At 41.1% G+C, this 21,994-nt stretch overlaps 1 protein-coding gene across 1 annotated transcript in view; it reads right to left on the bottom strand.

The window, feature by feature from the left end:
• Positions 1–21,586, bottom strand: part of PLBD1 (phospholipase B domain containing 1) — a 37,313-nt gene extending 15,727 nt beyond the window's left edge. Inside the window, exons 1-4 of the mRNA XM_035544314.2 lie at positions 21,403–21,586; positions 13,838–14,057; positions 6,909–6,992; positions 4,817–4,955 (exon numbers count right to left, since the gene is read on the bottom strand). Of these exons, the coding sequence (XP_035400207.1) occupies positions 4,817–4,955; positions 6,909–6,992; positions 13,838–14,057; positions 21,403–21,481 (522 nt within the window). The 5' untranslated portion in view covers positions 21,482–21,586. The remainder of the gene's footprint in view (positions 1–4,816; positions 4,956–6,908; positions 6,993–13,837; positions 14,058–21,402) is intronic.
• Between the last annotated feature and the right edge of the window lie 408 nt (positions 21,587–21,994).

Genomic DNA, 21,994 nt, shown 5'->3' with positions numbered 1-21,994 from the left:
TCATTTTGCAATCTTCAGCATCCTCTCTTACAATGCCTCTTCAAACATAAAACCTTAACAGTGGTCTAACCTCAGCCTTCAAGGACCGTTTTCTAACTCTTTCCTGTTCTTGCTTGCACCATGCTTTTAGTTAAGGCAAGGCTTAAGGAAAAGACAGAATACACATCATTGTAGCATTATGATTAGTAATTTTAGAATGGAATGTAATCATAGAGCAAAGAAACATGTTGCTTGCAATACAACTCACTGTTAGTAAACCATAAAGCTGAACTTGCTACAAACCCCAGTAAAGGGGAGAAAAGGATAAGGAAAGAAAAATAAACAACAACTAAAACTACACACCATGAAAGGCCCTGACAGCAGCTATAGTTTCACGGAAAAATCCACAGCAAATTTGAACACATATTACATTGCTCTAGCTCATCATATTTTTGCTGTCATAGACAGGGATCAGCAGAGGCCACAACTGATAAAAATCAAGAGATGTACCTTTGGATAGTTTCAAGCAACTCAGTGGTATGAATCATTTGCAAAGAAGTCCCAACAACTGCTATCTTAGTAGAATCCATACAGACAGACTTGCTGCAGTTTCAGCACCTTTTTCCCCCCCATCCAGCTGTACTTAAAGGACTGCAAGCCAAACACACTGTGAGGAGAAGCTGTTTTCCAGTGTTTAATTTACAGCCGTAACTGTTACAGAAACGGCAGGCAGCAAAGTAATGAGTGAACATTACCACCAGGAGGAGGAGGAAACAGGATTGCATGTGAGAATGCTCAGCCAGCCTTTAGACATTTTAATTGTTCTTTCTGTCCACTTGCTACCACTCCATCTTCTCCTCCATAAAACCTGCCTTCATTGCAACATCTACTGACACTGCTACAGCATCACTCAGAATTGTCTATATATTTGAAAAGTTTCCTATTTATGTGCTATCTTTTGGTCATTTGAAATTAAAAAAAAAATAAAATCATTAAATTCCAGGAAGCCCATCCAAACCAGAACAAAGGTGCTATGGAAGGAAGCTAACAGCATTATAACCACAGAAAGCTGGAACGAAAGACCCTTTTGAACAAAACAGCAAAGATTATGTAAATTCCTAGGGTTCCACTGGGTGAAATTGCTTTCTCCCAAAGCCAGACAAAACAAAAGAGGAACTAGGTTGCTAAGTATCCATCAGAGTTCTGTTTTCATTCCCCTTTTGAGATGCAAACAAGATTAATTCCAATATATTTCCAAGAACTCATGACTTAGCTTTGCTAGGATAAATCTGGTTTTGTCTGATGCTAAGTGACATCAGAGAAATCTAACATGCTCAGTGCACAGGGCTTCTCACTAAAACAATGCATTCAAACAGGAGACTCAGGCATCTGCAGTGTATGCCAAATCTGGTTATTTCAGGAGCAGCCTGATGCATCTCCCTCCCACCAGGCTGAAAGCCCCAGCTTGGGAACGACTACACCTGATTTTCCAGGATATATGGAGAAGTCTTCCCTATGAGGAGATCATCTGAGGCCACCAGCAAGAATTCCATGAGTGTACATCATAACAAGTACATAATATAGGGCATATTATAACCTCGTCATCCACGTTCTCTCATCTCACATAGCATTGTAAGGAAAACCCCGGTGTGCATGGTTTACATCCTGAAGAAGAGCAAATGAATGCACTAAAATGACAAGCAATGAGGTGATATAGCCATGACATTAAACTCCTTTAGCTAGAATATGTTGCACATCCTCTGGGATACTATCCTGAAAAGCGGAAAAGATTATATTGAGTTTTCCTTTCCCATTGTAAACTTACCATCAGCTTGAAGGAGAAAAACTTAGAAAAGGCAGCAGATAAGAGAACGAGTCTTAAATGCTTGTCCAGGTGGTATAATAAAATAGACTAGTTATTCTGAAACAATTGCTTTCCAATGACCTCCCCATGCATGAGCATTCTCAATACAAAATAAGGAAGTACAAATAGAGAGCTGTCCTGGAATCATTGTAGTATTTAAAACTCTTAAACCTCCTTATTCAAGAGTAATTTCCCTGTGTGGACAAGCCCAAGATTAATCACAGCGTTGGTAGAGCATTAGGCAGATGAAAAGCCTTAATGTTCTTTGAGTGCCCCTCCTTCAGAAATCATCCTGACAAAAGGGTTGGGTTTGTTTACTGGATATAAAATGTTGCTAAACCAGATGGAATAATTTCACACTTTAACATGAAAATGTATTCAGATTTTGACATCATTCTTAATGATACCAGTAAACATCAAATTTAAAATACAGAAATTTACACTATGCACTGCCTTCATGCAGATCTTACTGGAAGTATCTACCTAGAACAGCCCTGCAGGATGTTTAATGCAATTAAAAATAATAATAATAATAAAAGAAAGAACAGTTCACTATTATACATATGCTCCATATATAAGAGAATAAAAGCTACATACTAGTGCTACTATTAAACAGTTCTGAGTCCAAACCAATTTTCTCTCTATAGTAAGACCTGGTTATTTGTGGCAGATAATGGTTCTACAATGCTCAAGTGAGGTAATCTTGAAGTTGTGGGGGGAAGGGGGGAAGAGGACACATTTCAGAGTGACTTTTATCTATACTCACACAACTGAACACTCATTTAAGCACTATGTGGACTTGGCATAGTTTCAACCTACCACACATTGTACAGGACAATGCAAAGACATATCTTTTCACATGCCTTCATCAGATAAGCACACACCAGTTAATCCAGCAAATGTAAGACTTCAAACACTTGCAAGTTCAAAAAGGTGTACCTAGTGCTGATAAAAATCCTTGGCATATGAGATGGGTAAGACTAAAAGCTGATTAGCTATTGATACAGCTCTTGTTCCCATTCTTCCAAAGAGAAAATAGTTTTGTTCAATTTCATCCAGTGCTCAGTGTAGAAAGTCACAGACTTTGCAAACACAGACCCTTTTCTCCATCCTCTTTAGATCTTTTGACCTATCCTTAAAGAAATCTTCAAGACCTTTATTTTCTGAAGGGGATCCAAAACAGTGGTAAATACATGCACAAACAGCACTTACGTGGCTTACTCTCCTCAAAATATTCAAAAAGTAACATGATATCCAACAAAGGGAATCGCATGTACTTTTGCAGAGCTGTAAGGTATCACCTTGATGCTAAGGAAAACCAAACATCTACGTGCAAATACAGCTGTCCAAACCATACTCAAAAGTTAGATTGATGTTAACTTACTAGCTCTGGCAAACAGACGAAACTGCAGTACAAGTGACATATATGCATGGAAAATTTTGGTTCCGTATCTTTTTATTCAAAGCAAACGTAAGTTTAGCTTTGGGCAGTATCATCCATGAAAGAAACAGGAAGGAGTGGAAATAATTCCCACTGTCTGCTCCAAGCACATCTGGGAAAATAAATATTTTATATAATGTATATATACATTATATGTGTATATATACACACACACATAATATCCACTGCATATAACCCAAGAATAAAGGACACAGTTATTTCAGACTGAACCATGACTGAATTTTCCTTAAATGCATCATTTTGTATAGACGTGCTGGTGACATACAATATGCCCTGTCTGAAAGAGGATCAGAATCATTTGGTCACTTCAGAGGTCGGTGATTTTTAATACCAAACACAAAAAGTATCAATGAAAACACACTGCAGGTAGGATGTTCCTGTCTATTTCAAGGAAATAGCTCAGATACATGCTAGTTCTTTTCCTGTCCATCTGCATCTAAAGGATTCCAAAGCAGACAAAAAATTGATGAGCCTTGCAGGGCTCTACAGTTACAGGTGCTGTGAAAAGGAATGAATGAGTTATTTTCCTAGAAAGTCAAGGTTTCTTAATAACATCCCTATAATTCAGACCCAACAGGATAGATCTTTCCATTACAGTCTTCTCTTTCAGTATGGACTGGTTCCTGCTAAAGAAATGTCCAGAATGAGAACTACGCGAGAGATTCTTGCATTTTACCAAAACCTAATTGCTTATGATTCCTTACTGCCACCTTCTCTAAATTCTTGGTATGATGAAATCAAGACAAAAAAGGGTCAACTGCAATTACTCAAGTCTTCCCTCTCACAATGAGGAACCAATTAGACATACTAGACTTATGGGGAAAGCACTATAATTACCGCAGCTCTATTGGAGTTAAAGGAGCTCTGGTATTGCACACAAGCTGATGATCCTGGACACAATTCTATCCAAGTTTAAAAACAACAAGAAGAAAATAATTTTCAGAAAAATAAAAAAAGTAAAAATCATCCCATTTGGCCTTACACAACACTGACCATATAGTTTGCAAGGGAACACTTGGAAAACAGAAAGGGAGATACAATTTAGCAAAGAAAGATATCCTGCAAAATCTAGCTTTGAAGCTCTAACAGTTGGAAATAAGAACAAAAGCTTTAACGCAGTTCCTATTTGCTGATTCATACTGTTGCAGCTACTCTCTATGCCTAGAGTCATTTGCTCAATAACAATTCTAAAGTGAGGTCAGCAAACACCTTAGAAGTGTCTGTCCTTCCAACATTCACACTCTGATACAAAAGCCACCCCCAATCTAATCAGCAGGTAAGACGCCAAGAGTTCCAAGTCCAGTGCAAAGACCTGGGGAGACACGACAGGAGTGCTCAATTACACTACCCGCACTGCACAGCAACTGAAATTTTTGTTGAATGACATGCAGAATGAACACTTGTCACTAATCTTTAAACACCCTTTTTTAAAAATATCAGATTCCTTTTTCCCATCTTCATCTTCTGACATCCCACACCCAACTACTAAAAAAGAGATGTGGTAATCTTACTGTTTGTTTGTGCAGTTTAGCCCACTCGAGGGCTCCCATGTACAGACCATCCAACTGTGCAATAATATAGCCAGCATGCCTCCAAAAGGGGTCATCCTTATTATTTCTGATTTGTTGTCTTGTCCATTGATCTTGTTTCCTGCAGAGGAACAAACAGGTTGGGGTTTTCTTGCTTTTGTTTTAGAGTATAATTGATATTGCAGGGAAGGGGCAAATGTTGGCCTGCATTATGACCCAGATGATCAAAAACTTCCTAGTGTTTTGAGGCAAATCATGTTCTGGAAATCCAGTAGACATGGATGAAGGTTGTATCGTCTGGGTGCAAATATTCAGATCCATGCAGTGTACCCTACAGCTGTGTGCCTCTACCCCTATCCATCGTTTCAGCGCCAAAGAGAGAGATGAACTCCACCTCTGTGGGAGACCCCACCTATAGAAGATCTAGCATCCCCTTATAGTCAGTAAAGAGAAACAAGCATTTGATTGTTCACCTGGCCTATTTCCTTTTAAATGCCTATTCTATAAAATAGACTGACCTTTGAAGTCCTTACTTCTCTCCCCTGGGTACAAGTGCAACAAAGGCTTTCTGCTGGCAGTGCTAAAACATTGCTTAAGAACCACTGCTATTCTCCTCTGAGGAAAGGGTGGGAGGCCAAACAATAATTCTATGTGCCAAATCCAACCAAGAGGTTACTAGTCAAATAACCCAGGTTTACAGCCAAAGTCAAATAACCCAGGTTTACAGCACAAAACAGAAGCTGAACAGACCCAAAGGCAAGAGCAGTCAACATTAGGAGGAACTCATAGAGTTCCCTCCTTTGCTGCACACCACGAGGAACCTGAGTAAGGCAAGACCAGATAAACACAGGACCAGAGACTTAATCTATCTGGCATTATGTACAGCAAGGAAAAAAAAAAAAAAAAGAAAAAAAAGGAGTGAATGAATCTGGCAAGGAAACAAACTCTTCCAGCAGTATATGGCTGATAAAACCAGCCGTATTTATCTGTCTGAAAGTAAAAAGATACAAGACATATGTCAGAGGAAACAGGAACATGATCAGAGCATTCACAGCTATGGCTTTCAACACAACACAGTAGCCCATGTTAAGACTGCTATAAAATGAAGCAACACAGCAGGAGTCTAGGATACTGGCATTAGAAAAAAAAAAAAAAAAGATACAAGGCCACCTACTATTGCCCCCTCCATCACAACAATGCATCTTGGGGAACACAGCTGCTGTTGTGAGTTAGACTGAAGAAAACAAAACAAAAACAGATATGATAGCTACCTCATCTTTCTAACAGAAAGGACGGCAATGCTGAAGGATACAATGATAGGAAGGGAGTGCTAAGAGCTTTTTTCTACTCTGTTTTGATACACTAAAAACAAACAAGATACACATGCAATAAACAAAATTAGTCAGATATGTAGCCCCATTGCTTGAGGAAACAAAACAAGGTAAGATGTAAAAATTAGTCTGCAGACATGACCAAAGTTTCACAGAAGTATTCATAATAGATGAAAATACAAGTCTAAGGAGACTTATAAGTGCTAAATACAGTTGAGTCTCCCAGTACCTGTCCTGGTTCTCCCACTTGTAGCTCCCCAACAGTGTAGCTGCAATATTTGAGCAGAATTACTTTTGATTTATACCGCTGAATAGAAAAAGGAATCAGGACTTTTGTGATTAGAACAGAATTCACATCAGTGGTATAGTAAACAAAACTCTAACAGTGGAATGAAAGAATGTGTTAAAAAGACTAAGGTGCCAAGAGACCACACTGTTCAGTGTAAATTCAAAATACCAGTTTTTAGAAAAGGATTTTCACTAGAATAAACTACAGAATTCATTGGTGTTATCCACACCCACTTGTAGTAATAAATATTTCCTTGAAAGAATAAGAATCAGGGAAGGATATATGACCTCCTTAACATGTTTAGAATTTTTCCCTCACACACACTAATGCCATACAGTCAGAGGAAAAGTAAGCATGTATTTTCTTTCACCTATAAGAGAATAAAATTGAAAAATCCTTATATATGTCAACCATAAGTCTTGAAGAATTTATTTTCTAAGAACTAAATACATACGCCATGAAATTCTGGACTCCACTTCGAACTGCGGGATTCTTAATTAACTGTGGATACATATTTGCAGCATGATCATACATATGCCTGAAAGAAAAAAAGTAGTAGAAGTTACTCTTTTGCACCTTCCCTTTTTCCTCACCATCCCATTTGTCAGCAGATACTGACAGCCAAGCACCACAAAGTCAGCTTCTTCTAAACATGAAATGGTTTTATATCTTTAAGGCATGTCAAATAGCAAAGTTAAAACAAATGTATTGTTGAAATTTAAATACAGATAGAAGTCCTTGCTAATGCCCACTCAAACTGCTCTACAATGCAAAAAGAAGCAAGAGTGAGGTTGAACAACTTCTTAGCAAAACTTCACATTCAGGAAATGTTTGAAGACCGGAACCATCTTGGAAATTCTAGCACATTAATTTAAAGTGTAACAGGAATAGTTTACTGGAGAGCTATTCAATTTGGAACCAAGAGAGCATGGAGATGAAAATACTTGCTGATTCAGTAGTGAGAATTTTAGCCTGGTATCTAGCAGAGCTTTTTGCTTACTATTAATCATGTTCCTTCTTTACATAAGTTAAATATCTCTACTTTAAGGTGTAAATGAATCCTATGCATTCCCACAGACAATAGACTCATGCTAGCCCTAAACAGATTCAGCTGCATGGAAACCAACGTTGTTTCCCCCCCCAAGTTGAGTTCAGTTAGCTGTTTCATCCCCATTAACTAGAAGGAACAAAAGGTTGGGTTTCTGTTTGTTTTAGTTGACTGGTTCGTTTGTTTGTATTGAAGTGAAGCACTTTACCTTTCAAGACAAAATTAACTGACAAAAAAAGCTCAGGAGCCTAAAAGTTAACATCACCCTTCAATTTTAGGTCTAATCTAATTCATGCATCTGATTCACAGAGCTTTCGAATTTTCTCAGTCCATTAATTTTTCCTCTCATCAACATTTCTTAATTTTCAAGTTCAAACTGAGCCAACACTTTTTCAGCTACTGAGTCAAAAAAAAAAACACACGGGGAGGAATATTTAGTTCTAGGTGGAATTCAGCAGGAAATTATTTAGCTGAACTCTGGCGTTGATAGAACTACATCAGTCATAAGTAGAATTATCTCCTACCGAGCTCTGAGGGAAAGAAAGCCAAGCTAAGAAACAGATACCAGCCTCAAGGAAAGAGCATGCCAGCAGGACAGGATTCCCTCCATTAAACAAGGGCAACTTCCTCTGGGAGGAACGCTCTTTCTCCCCAGTTTCTTTCAGGGCATAATTAGAGAATACACCCAGAGATGACTGAATGGTTTGCTGATGATTAGAGATACTGATCCACTGACCTTCTCCCTTCTCTTTTTGTCCCCTACCCCATCCTCAGCTGTTTAAGCACAACTTGATTGCATGACCCTACTGTTTCTTATGTCAGGTCTGGTACCCCTCTGGCTACCCAGTCTAATTGGTCTGCATACATTCAAGCAAAACCCTAACCCAACAAAAAAATGTAAATAGTAAAAAATGTAAATTATTTTTCTGGCAGTTTGTAGCTTGAATTTGGTTTTTACGCTTGTTTAAGCAATAGAGGTAGTATACAAATGCAACTTTCTGCTATGTTAGTAAGTGAATCAACATGAAAGAGCTTGATCAGTGTGTGGGCAGATGCAAGTGAGAGGGTTTGGATCTGGGGAGTTCAGGCAAGAGAGGGGAGCACTCAACAGCTTCACACCATCACACCTTTCAGGAAACTCCAGCTATGGTACCAATTTTAGTTCTAGAGTTAGCTGTTCTCCTCCCATTTAACACAAGACTACATGCAATAATCATAACCTATTTCTTGAAGTAGACAAGAAAGTTGAAGAAACAGAGCAACATTCTGCACCCCTGCAGTCACAAGAAATTTGGCAAATAAAAATTTTAAGTAACTTTAGGAAGGAAATTATAGCATAGCATATGCTACACTACAAGACAGAGTTCTGATGGCACTAGAAATGGGGAAGGAGTAGCAGAAGACAGTCCATCTGGCAGATGGTCTTTCAGGGACAAGAACCAGATTAGGAGGATAAAAACAGCCAGGATACTACTCTGATCAGACTTCTAGGTTCAGCCATCAGCCATGCTCTCTTCACTTGGTGCACTTGAAAGTTATGCAACAGAAGGCAGATTTTACACTGGTATCATCTTTAAGCAGAGATGACTGGAGTAGAGAGTGGGTTAGTTCAAAATCAGGGGACTGAAAGCAGCTTCTTTAATGGGCTTCCCTCTTGCATATACTAATAGAAGCCAGACAATTCCTGGGATTGACTGATTAATCTTTTAATGCCCAAGATTTTTTCCTCCTAAATTCCCTGTGACTTTTTTTTCCCTTTAACAACATTTCTACGTACATGGCTTGCATTTTTTGTAAGGTATAGGTATTATCCTCCAAAGTAAATTGGATCATTATAGTAAGGTAGTGCTTTGCAACTGTATCTAACAACAAAAACAAGGCAATTACAATACTGGGACAAGAATTCAAAGTCTAAAAACAGCGAAGCACAGCTGTGTTCTTCAAATTAGAGAGGAAGATGACAGGACTCAGGTCAGCTGAGGTTGTATCAGAAAAGAGTACAATTAATGTTGCTTCAAATTTAAATACTGCTCTTAGGCACCAAGCACGTCCCAGTTGGGACTGACTAAAAGTATGTGCTTCACGTCACCGATCTGGATGTGCTCTGCTGTTGCCCGAGTACACCGAGGCCTTAGTAACACGGCTTGTAATGGGGGAAGAGAATTCATAACCCAAGAAAACCATAGCAAACAGCTTTGGCTGGATGCTAGGATTGGACCTTACAAAGAGGCCAGAGACTGGGGAGAAAAACAGATGTCTGGCTCTCTAGACACTAGAATTAGATTTATCCTCCTCCTATGTGTTTTCAAAATAGATAGCTGCTATCTGAATCAGGTACCTACACTAGAAAGATGAATCATGCTCTAGAAAATGCCTGTTTCTATCATCACTGGTAGATTGATCTGACTTGCTTAGCAATTGCTTTTTATACCACAAACCTATAAAACTATAGCAGGCATACATTCTTCCCCAGCAATCTGAAATAAGACAGCCCCAGCATGTCTCATTTTGATTATTTTTTTTAAAATCCATTTATCTTACATTCTGCTTGGGTTACTACAAAGGACAAAACATAAGCTTTTAAGAAAGATTTTAATGTTCTTATGCATACCATCAAAGGCTTGGCTGTGTCTAGAAACCTAACTCACACCCTAGGTGCAATGAAAGAGCTGAGCTAGCTGAGAATTCCTGAAGGTCTCCAGATTGCACGCACTGTCAATCTGGAGCTACTGCTCACCTGACAGCTTCTGCAGGAACCTGCATTTCAAACCGGGATCATAGGAAAGAATGTATCCTTCCCATTAATGCAACAGGTGAGATCAGAGCACTCCTAGGACTTCAGGGTTTCTACAAAGAGATACCTTGGGTCATTTCTGCTTCATGGAGTCATGGCCACAAATGGATGTGAGACAGCTGGAGACCTTGGAGTTATCCAGGTTAATGTAACAATGTACTGGAGAACACCTCAATTACTACACATACCTAGTGTATTCACCTTGGACAACTGTACCAGAGCCACTCATGGTGGCAGTGCTCATACAGACAAGTGACATAAGCCTCAGCACTCTGGTGGTTAAGTGGTTGTTGATGCAAATAAAGCTTTGAACACCATAAAACATGTCGTTACACTCTTCCTTGCTGTTACCAGGACAGATGAGTCCTTAAAATGGAAGGTTGAGCTGCATGCAGCTACTGTGTGCATTGATGTGTGCAAAGGCAGAATGAGAGTGTTCAGAGACTCCTTCTCATCAGGGAAGTCATGATGGTGCTAGAGAGCATCCCTGGATACAAGCTGCCAGGTTGTGATGGCTACAGGGTTACAGTCTGAGAGATGCTGGTTACCTGTTTCGCTGCAGGAGACTTGTGTAAACACCCCAAAGAAAAAATATCTTCCTGCATGTCAGTTAGGATTCTGTGACCCTCCAGACAGGATAAAAGAGAAATGGAATCCTGAGAGTAATCTTTTAACATGTGCAAACTTGGTGAGTTCGCTTCTCTGCTTCAAAAAAATGTCAAATCCACTGTATAAGAGAACTTTATTGACTTGCAGTTTACTGAATAAAAACATCAAGATTGTACAGCTAAAAGCTGAAGTAGTAGGTCCTCTGCCTTCTCAAGGGTCAGAGGAGTCTATCACTAATTCATTTCCACTCCTTAACTGGAGCATTTTCAATAGATATTCTTAGCTTCAAAGAGAAGTCCTTTTATCCAGAATAGCTTTACAAGACAGAAAATGCTTATATTTATATCCTCTGTGAGAAATACATTTCCACTGCATTTTCCATGGTACAATGGGGCAAAGACAGCCAAAAAAAAACAGATGGTACACATAATATATGATAGTCATTTTAGAGATGGGAAGCATTTTCAGACTTTGCACTGTCAGAGAATTTCTCAGTAGATTTTCTCAAAAAGGTCTCATCAGAAAACAAAGGCTTTGGCTACTTCTGGTTTTGCATCTTAACCCACCCTCACACTTCAACTCCTTTAAAACAAGTTCAGTTAAGTTCCCCACTTCACTTAAAAGCCAAAGTCTCAAAACATATTTCTCCAACCTCTTCCTTGACAGAAACCCTCAAACTCTTTTCTGAAGACTTTAAGACCTCTGATTGTTATTATTTCTGCTCTAACTCTCTATGATGGGCCATTTAGTGGCAGAGCTGATAGCCCTGCAGTAGCAATGGCTGGGGGGGGGGGAGGGGGGGGGGGTGTTGGAGAAAGTTCCCTCCCCTAAACCTAAGCATAGACTAAGACATCAGATAATGTCCTTGCAGACACTGTTTCACATTCAAGCTATGTTTAAAGGAATGGATATATAGTTAAGATTGTTTACAAAGCCAGCAAGGAAGACTTACATATCTACTATGGAGGCATCAGTAGACCAAAAGCGTGTTGTTTAAAATATGATTTGTCATCTGATTAGTCTTAGCATGGATTGAGCTGTCTACGTACTATGACAAAACTTAAGTTTAATGATGAGTTTAAAGATGAGTACACATTACAACGCTGAAAAAAATCTTTCAAGTAACACCCACTTGTAAGAAAACTCAGAAGACTGAGGGAAGATCTAATTAATGTATATAAATATCTGAGGAGAGGGTGTCGAGAGGATGGAGCCAGTCTCTTTTCAGTTGTGCCCACCAACAGGACGAGAAGCAACAGGTACAAACTGAAGCACAGGAAATCCCGGCTGAATATGAGGGGGAAGTTTTTTACTGTGAGGGTGACAGAGCACTGGCACAGGTTGCCCAGAGAGGTTGTGGAGTCTCCTTCTCTGGAGATATTCAAAACCCGCCTGGATGCCATCCTGCGCAATGTGCTCTAGGTGATCCTGCTTGGCAGGGGGGTTGGAGTAGATGATCTTCAGAGGTCTCTTCCAACCTCAGCCATTCTGTGATTCTGTAACAATATTCTCATTTAATGCCAGCATTCCCCCAGATCCATATGTAGTTTCCATAAACTGACTAAGTAGTCCATAGCAATAACCTCTCATGCCAATAATCTAACAACACATATCCAGATCTCTCATGTACTTCATTCTCTTTCCTGCCTGGTATAAATGCTGTGCACTCAGAACTCTGGAGGGGACTGGGAAGGGGAATCCTAAAGTGTTTTCTTAATCAACAAATTATGCTGTATTGCATCTCTGTCATACCGTGAAAATCTTGTCCTGAGTCCTAGCTACCTCTCCAGTAAAGTCTACTAGAGAGTCACACTAATATATGATACAATCAGTAAACTATCCATAAATCTTAACATGCCTTACTACTCATTAAATTAATGTCATCTGGTCCAGAAGCCATACTTGCCAATTGTTTGACAGAAAACTCTCCCTTGCTGGGCTGTTCAATGCAGCCTATGGGTATTTCAGTGTTCTGGAAGAAAGGATGGTGAAGCCAAATTCCTGTCACAACATCCATCATAAGCATCTCTCAACAGTTCCCCAGGCACACAACAGAACTTAGTCTTAGTAAAAGAAAATTTCTTAAGTTCATAGAGGAAAAGTAGAGCCTGTTCCAACAAACCACGTCATGTGCTTAGTTATACCACTAGCTATATCCCACCAATTCTGTCTTCCTGCTTAGTAACGGAAAGAACTTAGAAAAAACAGAAAAAGCTGGTCTGGATTCATAACAAGCAAAAAACACCGTCAGTTTTCACAAATGTGCATCGTAGGAGTGATTCAGTCCCTCATTCTCTTTTCACAGGGCTTTCAGGAGTACAGTGGCCCTTCTAGACACGTACCAGTCTACCTCCTGGCCTATCAGAATATCAGCATTTTTCTTTTACTTTGTCCAAGAGAGACCAAACTCCCCATGTTACGAAGCTTCAGCATCTGTTTCCCCAGCAGTTTCTTGACAATGCTTGCTGAAAAAGCCCCTTAAGGAAGCCCTGCAGCCTTTGCCTCTCCCTGACTGATCTGCTCTCAATTCTCTCATCTATTGGTCAGTCACCTACCTCCAGGCTGGGGAAATAACTATTTTTTCTGCTACCCCTTTTGTAATTATTTACAACACAAGGCTTACTCACATCATTACACATATGCTATTCTGTGATTACATTACTTAACTAGTAATATAGATGCAGTACTCATCGTTCTCACAAAGGTGAGAAGAGAGCCTGCAGGATGAGAAGACAACACAAAGCAGAAACCACATCTTGATACTGTAAAGAAGATGCTATATTTCATACTTGTTGCTAATTAAAAGAACAGCACACAACCACAAAAGTGTATGGTTTAAATGGATAGGAATGAAGGGAAAGGAAAAACAAACAAACAGTCACAGAAATCCACTGGAAGTGTCATAAATTGAGTTGCTTCCTGAGGTACTTACGGAGCTGTGAGATAGCCTTCCAAAAAGCCAGCTGCATACATGATATCTTCATTGTTTAAGGTCTGATGGCCATAGCCTGCTCTGATCTCCAGAACTCCCCAACCTGTTGTCTGTATAGTGTTGTTGTAGAAGCCACAGGCATCTCCGCTCCTGTCCAGTATATTCCTGACCTGAAGTGTTTTTTGAGCTTTATTCCAGTACACAGTTGCGTAACGGATTTCTATGGCCAAGAAAAAAGAAGGCAAGGGAAACAAAAACAAAGACAAGGGAAATTAGTGTTACAATAAACCTGAAAAGCAACAAGTATTATAGGAACTTCAATTTACTTAGACACTGATGACTGTTACAGAGGACTACAGGGGTCGGAGAAGTAGTTGCAACAAGCTCGGAAGGTTTTACTTTAAGCCTGGTAGCTCTAACCCAGGTCTCAAAGATCCCAGGCAGATTTATTAAACAGCCATATGCAGATTTATACAATAAAACAGAATGGGTTGGTCTACCACTTTTTTGGAAGTCTCACTCACAGTCTTTGTAGACTGAGAACTAATAAAGTAGTTGCTGCAAAGCAAGATTAAAACAAGGGAAGAATGAGTAGATATTTCCTCTCCAATAGTGAAATGCTATGACAATATTTTGGCAATTTAAAAAAGTTAAATTTGGTAACTTTCCAACAGGTTTGATTCCACCATGGAAAGAAATACTGATGTTAACATACTGAGAAGTGGTATGAGAACCAACTAGAGTTTTACCAAAAAAGTTTACAGTTAAATATTCTCATGTTACTCTTTTGGAAATTATCTACAACTCTTTAGTCTAAAGCTCCACCATAGCTGAGTCTTGACATAAAATTCAAAAAAGTATTTCCTTACCTGGCCCAGAAGAAACCCTATATGAATCTCACTGAAAGCAATTTTAAAAGATGGCATGCCTGATCAATTGCTAATGATTATAGCTACTGTTAACTTAATTTTCTACCTAAAGATTCAAAAGACAAGTTGGTTTTTTTTTTTGTTTGTTTGTTTGTTTTTAAAAACTTTCTGGGCAGCTGATCCTGGAGATAGTATTACCCAACAGAAGCACTAGAACTCAGTGGATCACAGACTGAAAGAGCAAAGCACCACAGGTATGCAACCCTTTCTAAGGCACACAATACCGATCACCCAACTTGAATAGAATCAATCTCAAGTGGTAAAGGAACAGAAAAGAAGGGCATTAGACTGCTCCAGAGTTCTACCTGGGCTGCTGTTTAGCAAACACTTTTAATTATTTGGGTTTTAATCCCAGTGAACTGAAGAATTAAGAGCAAGGTAAACAGCTTTCAGAAAAACCTCTAGTCATAGAATCACAGAATGCTTTGGGTTCGAAGGGACCTAACAGACCACCCAGTTCCACCCCCCCTGCCATGGGCAGGGACACCTCCCACCAGACCAGGTTGGCCAAAGCCCCATCCAGCCTGGCCTTGAACACCTCCAAGGATGAGGCATCCACAGCTTCTCTGGGCAACCTGTGCCAGGGCCTCACCACCCTCATAGTGAAGAATTTCTTCCTTACATCTAACCTAAACCTACTCTCCTTTAGTTTAAAACCATTCCCCCCTTGTCCTATCACTGCACTCCCTGAGTCAAGTCCCTCCCCAGCTTTCCTGTAGGCCGCTTTTAGGTAGTAGAAGGCCACTGTAAGATCTCCCCAGGGCCTTCTCTTCTCCAGGCTTCTCTTCTCTCTCTCACCCCCTTCTATGAAGAAGAGTTCTTACATGAGTCTATTTAGAGATGAAGTCATCTCAGGGACTTGGAACACAGTGTTTAAAAACATGTTTTATTATCTGCCAGGTACTGAGTCTATTTAAAGGACGGAGACATGACAGACCTTAGAAATCTCTTCAAGCTGCTATAACCTCGCTTTTCTGTTGTCTTCTTAACTATCTTTTAGTAATACATGAGGTAATCCCTGATTTAGTTTAAGTGTAAACATGGGAATTGCTCACCCTGAAAAATCCACAAAAAGAAGAGCAAGCTGGTGTGGTTTATCACTGGAAACAGACAAAGGCCATCTTACAAAGCTAAAACTCACAAGAGCACAGAGGACAGGGAAAGTAAGTAAGGTCCTGTGAACAAGTGGTGCAAGAGGTCACAGCACAGAGCACAAAGAGCCTGTCCAGCAGTAAAGGGCAAAGCTGACTCCAAGCAAAGCAGCCCGCTGCATAGTAGAGAAAAGACAGGTTGTGCTCAGTACAGACACCTGAGGAACAGGTAATAAGAACAAGGACAAAACAGGGGAAGAGAAAGATGCTCTCCATAAGTGGGGAAGTATGCAAGCAGTTAAGAGGAATCAGGGCAGCTAGGTGTTTTTATTAGAGCCCACAGACTAGGTAGACATGCCAAAGAAACCTTCTGCCTAAAGCAAAATAGCTGTTGCTTTCTTTAAAAAAAAAATAAAAAATACTGATGCCAGTGCAACACAGACTGAACAGAGACAGACGTACCCTGAACAGACGTACTGTAACATGGCAGGCTGTGTTTCTTTGTTTTATTCTCTGCCACAGCATGAAGATTCAGAGCTGTTTTCAGAGGGCAGAACAAACTTCAAAATTACCCTTGGAGTTTGCCCTGACCCTAAATTCTCTACACAAAGAATTTAAACTGCAGAAAATCAGGACTAGAAGGGGATGTGAGAGAAATGACAGCATGAAAATACATGATGATTTGCAACAAAGGCAGAGGCCTTTAGAGGAACAGCAATGAGGTATGTGCTGTAGATGTGGCAGGCACAAAAACAATGCTGGAAGACACCATCTTCCACTACTGATTTTTTTTTTTTGTGGCAGCCACTCATCTGATTTCACTTCATTCATTTTTGTGTCAGTTTCTGACAATCTAACAGGCCTGGTCTAACATGTCAAAATACCTATATATGAAGTTGCTACATCTATTTAAATTAATATATATTTATATGAATTGTAACAATTACTATATGGTTATATAAGTTTTTACATTGCTACAGATGCAGTTAAAATTGCAAGCTTATAAATCTCTGTACACTCAAAACCAACTTCCACTACCGTGTAACTGAAGCATTTCCTATCACCCGGTCTGTCACAATTTTAATCTGTGTTCATCTAAACTAGCAGAACTACCTTTAGCAAGAAAACCATCCAGAACTGAAATACGTAGCAGAATATAGATATCTAAGAACCAACTGCATGTTTCCAAAAAAATCCCCTATGTCTCACAACATGAACCTTTATCTAGAATAATGCTGGCATTTTATATTTATTTTTGAAAGGTGATGCAGAGACCCTAACATTTCTTACCCCAGCAACTGTATTGGTAAGACCTTACATATGAACCAAATGCAATGTCTCCATGAATCCATGATAGAAGGATGATTTCTAGAAGATTTAGACTTCCCAGTGTGTAGCAGAGAACACTGACAAGTTTCAACCTATTTCCTGCTCTCAGGACTCTGAAGAGCAGAAATTACTGTGGTAATTTAGGGTAATTCCATACCTGTATTGCTCAGAAGGGTTAACCTGAGTAAAAAGCAGAAGCAGACACTATTTAGTGCAATGAATGACTCAAAGTCCCTGCGGACAGGGTAGGTCAGTGGAGTCACTCTTTCCCTCAGTGCAACTAGCAAGTCAGAACTGCTTAGCATTGGCAATGTACAGCTCCAGCACAGCCACCAGTGCGCTGCATGACACGGGATAGAAGTGATGAAGTGCAATGACAAAATGAGCCTGTAAATACATAAGTGTTCCTTCTCCTTCCCGCAGGCAGTAGGAAACGGGAAAAGCCTTTCCTGAAACCATGGGGGTTGGAACAGGATGATCTTTGAAGTCCCTTTCAACCCAAACCATTCTACAATTCTGTATTTTTGCCAAACAGGGATCCAGAAATAGGACTACAGTTGGCAGAGTGCTGGAATTTCTTCAATACGTGAGAGGTATTTTGCAAAGATTATACCCTGAATAATGGGAAAGTGAAGTTTCAGGTGTGGTTAGGAAGTGGTGGTATCCTCGGCATTTCAAACTGAGAAACAAATCCTTTCTCTACCTTTTTGGCTCAATACAGGCATTGCCAAGTTTACGTTAAAAGCAGAGCTTATCTTTCGGTGGCAGATGCAGAATGGAAATACATACACACTTGGCAGAACACTGAGAAAACAATTACTGAGTGAGAGGACAGAGACAAGATGAAACAAGGTGGAAGATGCTGTGAAGAGGACATGAAAGAGTAGCATTAACTTTCAGTGAAAGCACAAAATGGGCAGACAAAAAAGAAAAATGCAGCAAGATGGCCCAAATGCATTATTTGATGACTGTCACCTATACGTATTAAAATAAATTAAAACTACAAAAATAAATGTGACATGCCTTACGAACACCTATAACATCCTTTTGAAAATATGCAACAGATACTTTTCCTTATGGTTTTGCCAACTGTAAGTTGTTTTTAAAACATATCATACATCTAGACAGCCTATTTGACCTTGTAATTAGAGAAATTAACAGAACTCCCTTTTCCCTGAAAATAAAACAGCCACAAGGTTTGGGGATCAGAATTAATATTCATATCTTTCCTTACTTGGGGCAGTAAGTCCATTCACAAATAACGAAGGAAACACTGGGGACACTGTCAATCATTTCATGTATTTGAGGCTGCATTTAACAAGCTAAATTAAGTTAGAGTGAACAAGTGCAAGTGTCACCTAATAATAGGAAAATCACTGGATTCCTCAGCTTCTAATTTCTATTTCCATTTCACATGTTTATTTTTATCTCTGGCTTTTGAAAAGTGAAGCCTTTTTGTAGAGGTATTAAGATGTACTTATTAGTTTCAACCTATACACTTTCCACTAACTAAGGAAGCGATCGATCCTTCTTCTGTTTCACTGAGAAGTTTTGCACAACCCAGGAACACAGTAACACTAGCGCAAAGTAGCACACCTCCCATTTTCAGCACAGCCTGTCCTACAGCTACTGTTCCGTTAGATGTTCATGTAAATGTTTCAGGTCAGCCAATAACAAGAAACACCTGATCTGATATTTCTGTTCAGTTTTGTAATTTGAGAGAATTTGTCCTATTTTCCTACCAAAATTTCAGAACCATCCTTCTGTTTAGAAAGGTTGTATACCTCTGAAGTACAGCTGTAATTTCACACCACAGTTATGACTGGAATCCATTACAAAATGAATGTTAAGTACTTCAGGACTCCTTCAGAGATTAGCTTAAACCACACAGGAACTTAACATGAAACCCAGTAATTTTCAATTAAATAAGTAAATGCTCTCTTGTTCTGCTTGAATACAAAGCTATTTGCGTTTTCTATTCTACTAGCCTTAATTCATCCTATTTCCTCATTCTTTTCAAGTTTAAGTAATTTTTCAATTTGCCTCCAACAGGCCTGTTATTATTTTGAAGCCTAATCCCCTGATTTGTACTTACATGAGAGAGAGAAGCAATATTCAAATAAGTGAACTGAGATGATTTAGGAGTTCGAATCTTGTATGACTTTCATGTTCACAAGGATACTTAATGGTAAAACCCAGCTGATACAGAAAGCTTGCCAAAAGAACTGTAGGTCCCCAGCGCACATCATGCACAGAGGAAACAAAAACAATACTTTCACAAGTAGCTTCACTGATCTCTTAGTCCCTGAAGCGATTTTTACCAGAGAATATTCCCCATAAACAGTTTCCAAATTGTATAATGAAGAATCTCTTCAAGGAGTTCAAAATACTAAAGAACAATGAATAAAGGTGGGAGGGGAAATCAGAGATTGATAGTTCAATGCTGAAGGCCAAATTTATTCTATTGAATAGCCTAAAGGCATTTCTATTCGCTACTTCATAGTCTTCTGCCTGTATCTTAATGATGTGAGGAATCAGTCAGTTATTAGCTGAAACTACTTCATATCTTATGTTTCCTTTTAATTCCTTTGCATGCTTCATGGTTGACCCTTCCTTCAGTCCTGCTGATGCAGTAATGAAAGTTTTTGCCAATTCAAGTAAGGTTTGAAAAGCAGGTCTCCAAGATGAGATAGGACTGCCCACAAAATGAGGTGCTTGTAATACTTTGGACGTGTTTAACAAACTGCTACCTAATTTTCCCTTGTTCTGTGGCAATTATTAACTAGGAATTTCCAAGAAGACAAGCAGTGAATCCAGCCCTTAAGAGCTGCAGAATTCATTAAAAGCAGAAGAAGTGTGAGATATGCCACTGCTGAGATTTGCTCCCCAACAACCCTACTCTTGCAATCAATACCAGTGGTATCCGGAATTCTCCACTGGGCATTGTGCTCTGAACGCTGCTGTCACCAACCTTTACTGATCTCCTAGAGGCAGCTTCGCTTTCATATATTCCACACTTGTTCAGCATTTCTTAAATTCCCTCCTTTAACAATTCCTTTCCCCATCCTTTCAGGTGCTGGGTAACCCATTACATGTGCTTTGAAATTAGAAAAAAACCACTATCTTCATATATCCCTGCCACTTCTTTTCTAGCACAGTTACATACCACAGCATGTGTCCACAGCCGGAGTGTTTCTCAAAACTCAGGCAGAAACTCAATTTTTAAACAAGAAGCCAAGATTCTATGGAAAACTGTGAAGATCAGCAACACATGCCATTATGCCATTTGCCAAACTCTGTCTGCACCCAAATTTGGCTCTGGACTGATAGGAGTTACAAGAATAAAGCTCGAAGATCAGGAGGCAGAAAGGCTATGGCATTCCAAGGAAGCTCAGAATTGTTGTTAAAGTTTCAGTCATTAGATCAAGAAGTTTAATTGCAGCCTTATAACTTTGGCTTAATATATATATTATGTAAATATGATTTTAAAAAACGGTGAGCATAAAAATAGCATGGAAGTGGTGTTTCTACCATGGAAAACAATGTCAGATTTTTAAAACTTAACCAGACACTGGCAAATTAATTACTTTAGTGGTAGCACAAGTCTCTCTGGTCAGAAAACACCAGCTCATGCGTAGGTACGAGTTCTGAAACTGACAAAACAAACTGCCGGCAGCCCCAGCCAGCACCAACCACATCCCAAGCGGCTCCCGTGCGTGCATCCCGCACCGCCACGGAGCACGGCTGCGAGCCAGAGGCTCTCTCCCATCCGTCGAGCTCACTTTATTTTCCCTCGCCCATTCCGGGACGAGGTTTTGGAAGCCCACGTGAGGAAGCCTGACACCTCGGAGGTGCCGCCGGCACGCCTGCCCCGGCCGCCAGAGGCTGGCCGTGCTCCAGCAGCCCCTGCCCATCGCCTGCAGCCCCCTCCCCGGCCCGCAGGCCGGGGGGAATCCCCCCCAGCCGCCTCGCACCTTTTTCTAAGGGGTCACAGAGTGTGTATGCGGGGGTCCCTTTCCCCCAAAACCAGCCCGGGAGGAGCCCGAGGCGGGGCGCGGAGCCCGGCGGCTCCCCCTGTTTCTCGCCGCGCTGCCCGCTCCGGAGTCTGGGCACAGCCCCGGGCCGGGCTCCGCTAGAGGGACAGCCCCCCCCCCGGCCGCCTGGCACCTCCAGGGCCCGGAGCAGCCCCACTGTCTCCCCGCCCGCCCCGTCTCACCTGCTCGGCCCCCCGCCGCTGCCCACAGGAGGACGAGCCCCCAGCAGCAGCAGCACACGCTGCCGCCGAGCCGGGCCATGCCACCACCGCCCCGCGTCTCCTTTAGGCACCGGGAGGCGGCGGCGGGACTTTAAGAAGTTCCCTCGCCCAGGGCAGGTCCCGCCGCTGCCCCCGCCTCCTCCGGCGCCCGCCCCGGCGCCCCGTGCTGGGGGTGGCCCTGCCGGAACGAGGGCTGACCCCGGGCTGGTCGCCCCTTTCGGCTCCGGGCTGTGCCGTGGGGTCCCGCCTGGCACCGCGCTTCACGGCCGAGGTCTCGCCGCGGCGGCCGGGGGGCTGCGGAGGCCGTTGGGGCCGGGTCGGCCGCCTGCCTCCCACCCAGCCCCCCCGGCTTTGTTTCAGGCCCCGGAGGTTAGGTTCGGTGAGGGCCGAGGCCCGGCCTCGAGGGGCACCGGGCTTGCTCCGACGGGTTAACCTCCGGGGTTTGCTCCGATTAAGCCCCGGGAGTGAGGTGGTGTCTGTCAAACCACACACTTTACGAAGAGGAGAAGCAACTTTTGGCCTTCTTGGGCCGAACCACTGCGTATTTCTGACC

Source organism: Cygnus atratus, chromosome 1, assembly GCF_013377495.2.
Source record: "Cygnus atratus isolate AKBS03 ecotype Queensland, Australia chromosome 1, CAtr_DNAZoo_HiC_assembly, whole genome shotgun sequence".
Taxonomy (NCBI): domain Eukaryota; kingdom Metazoa; phylum Chordata; class Aves; order Anseriformes; family Anatidae; genus Cygnus; species Cygnus atratus.
This window is presented reverse-complemented; position numbering and strand designations above follow the sequence as displayed.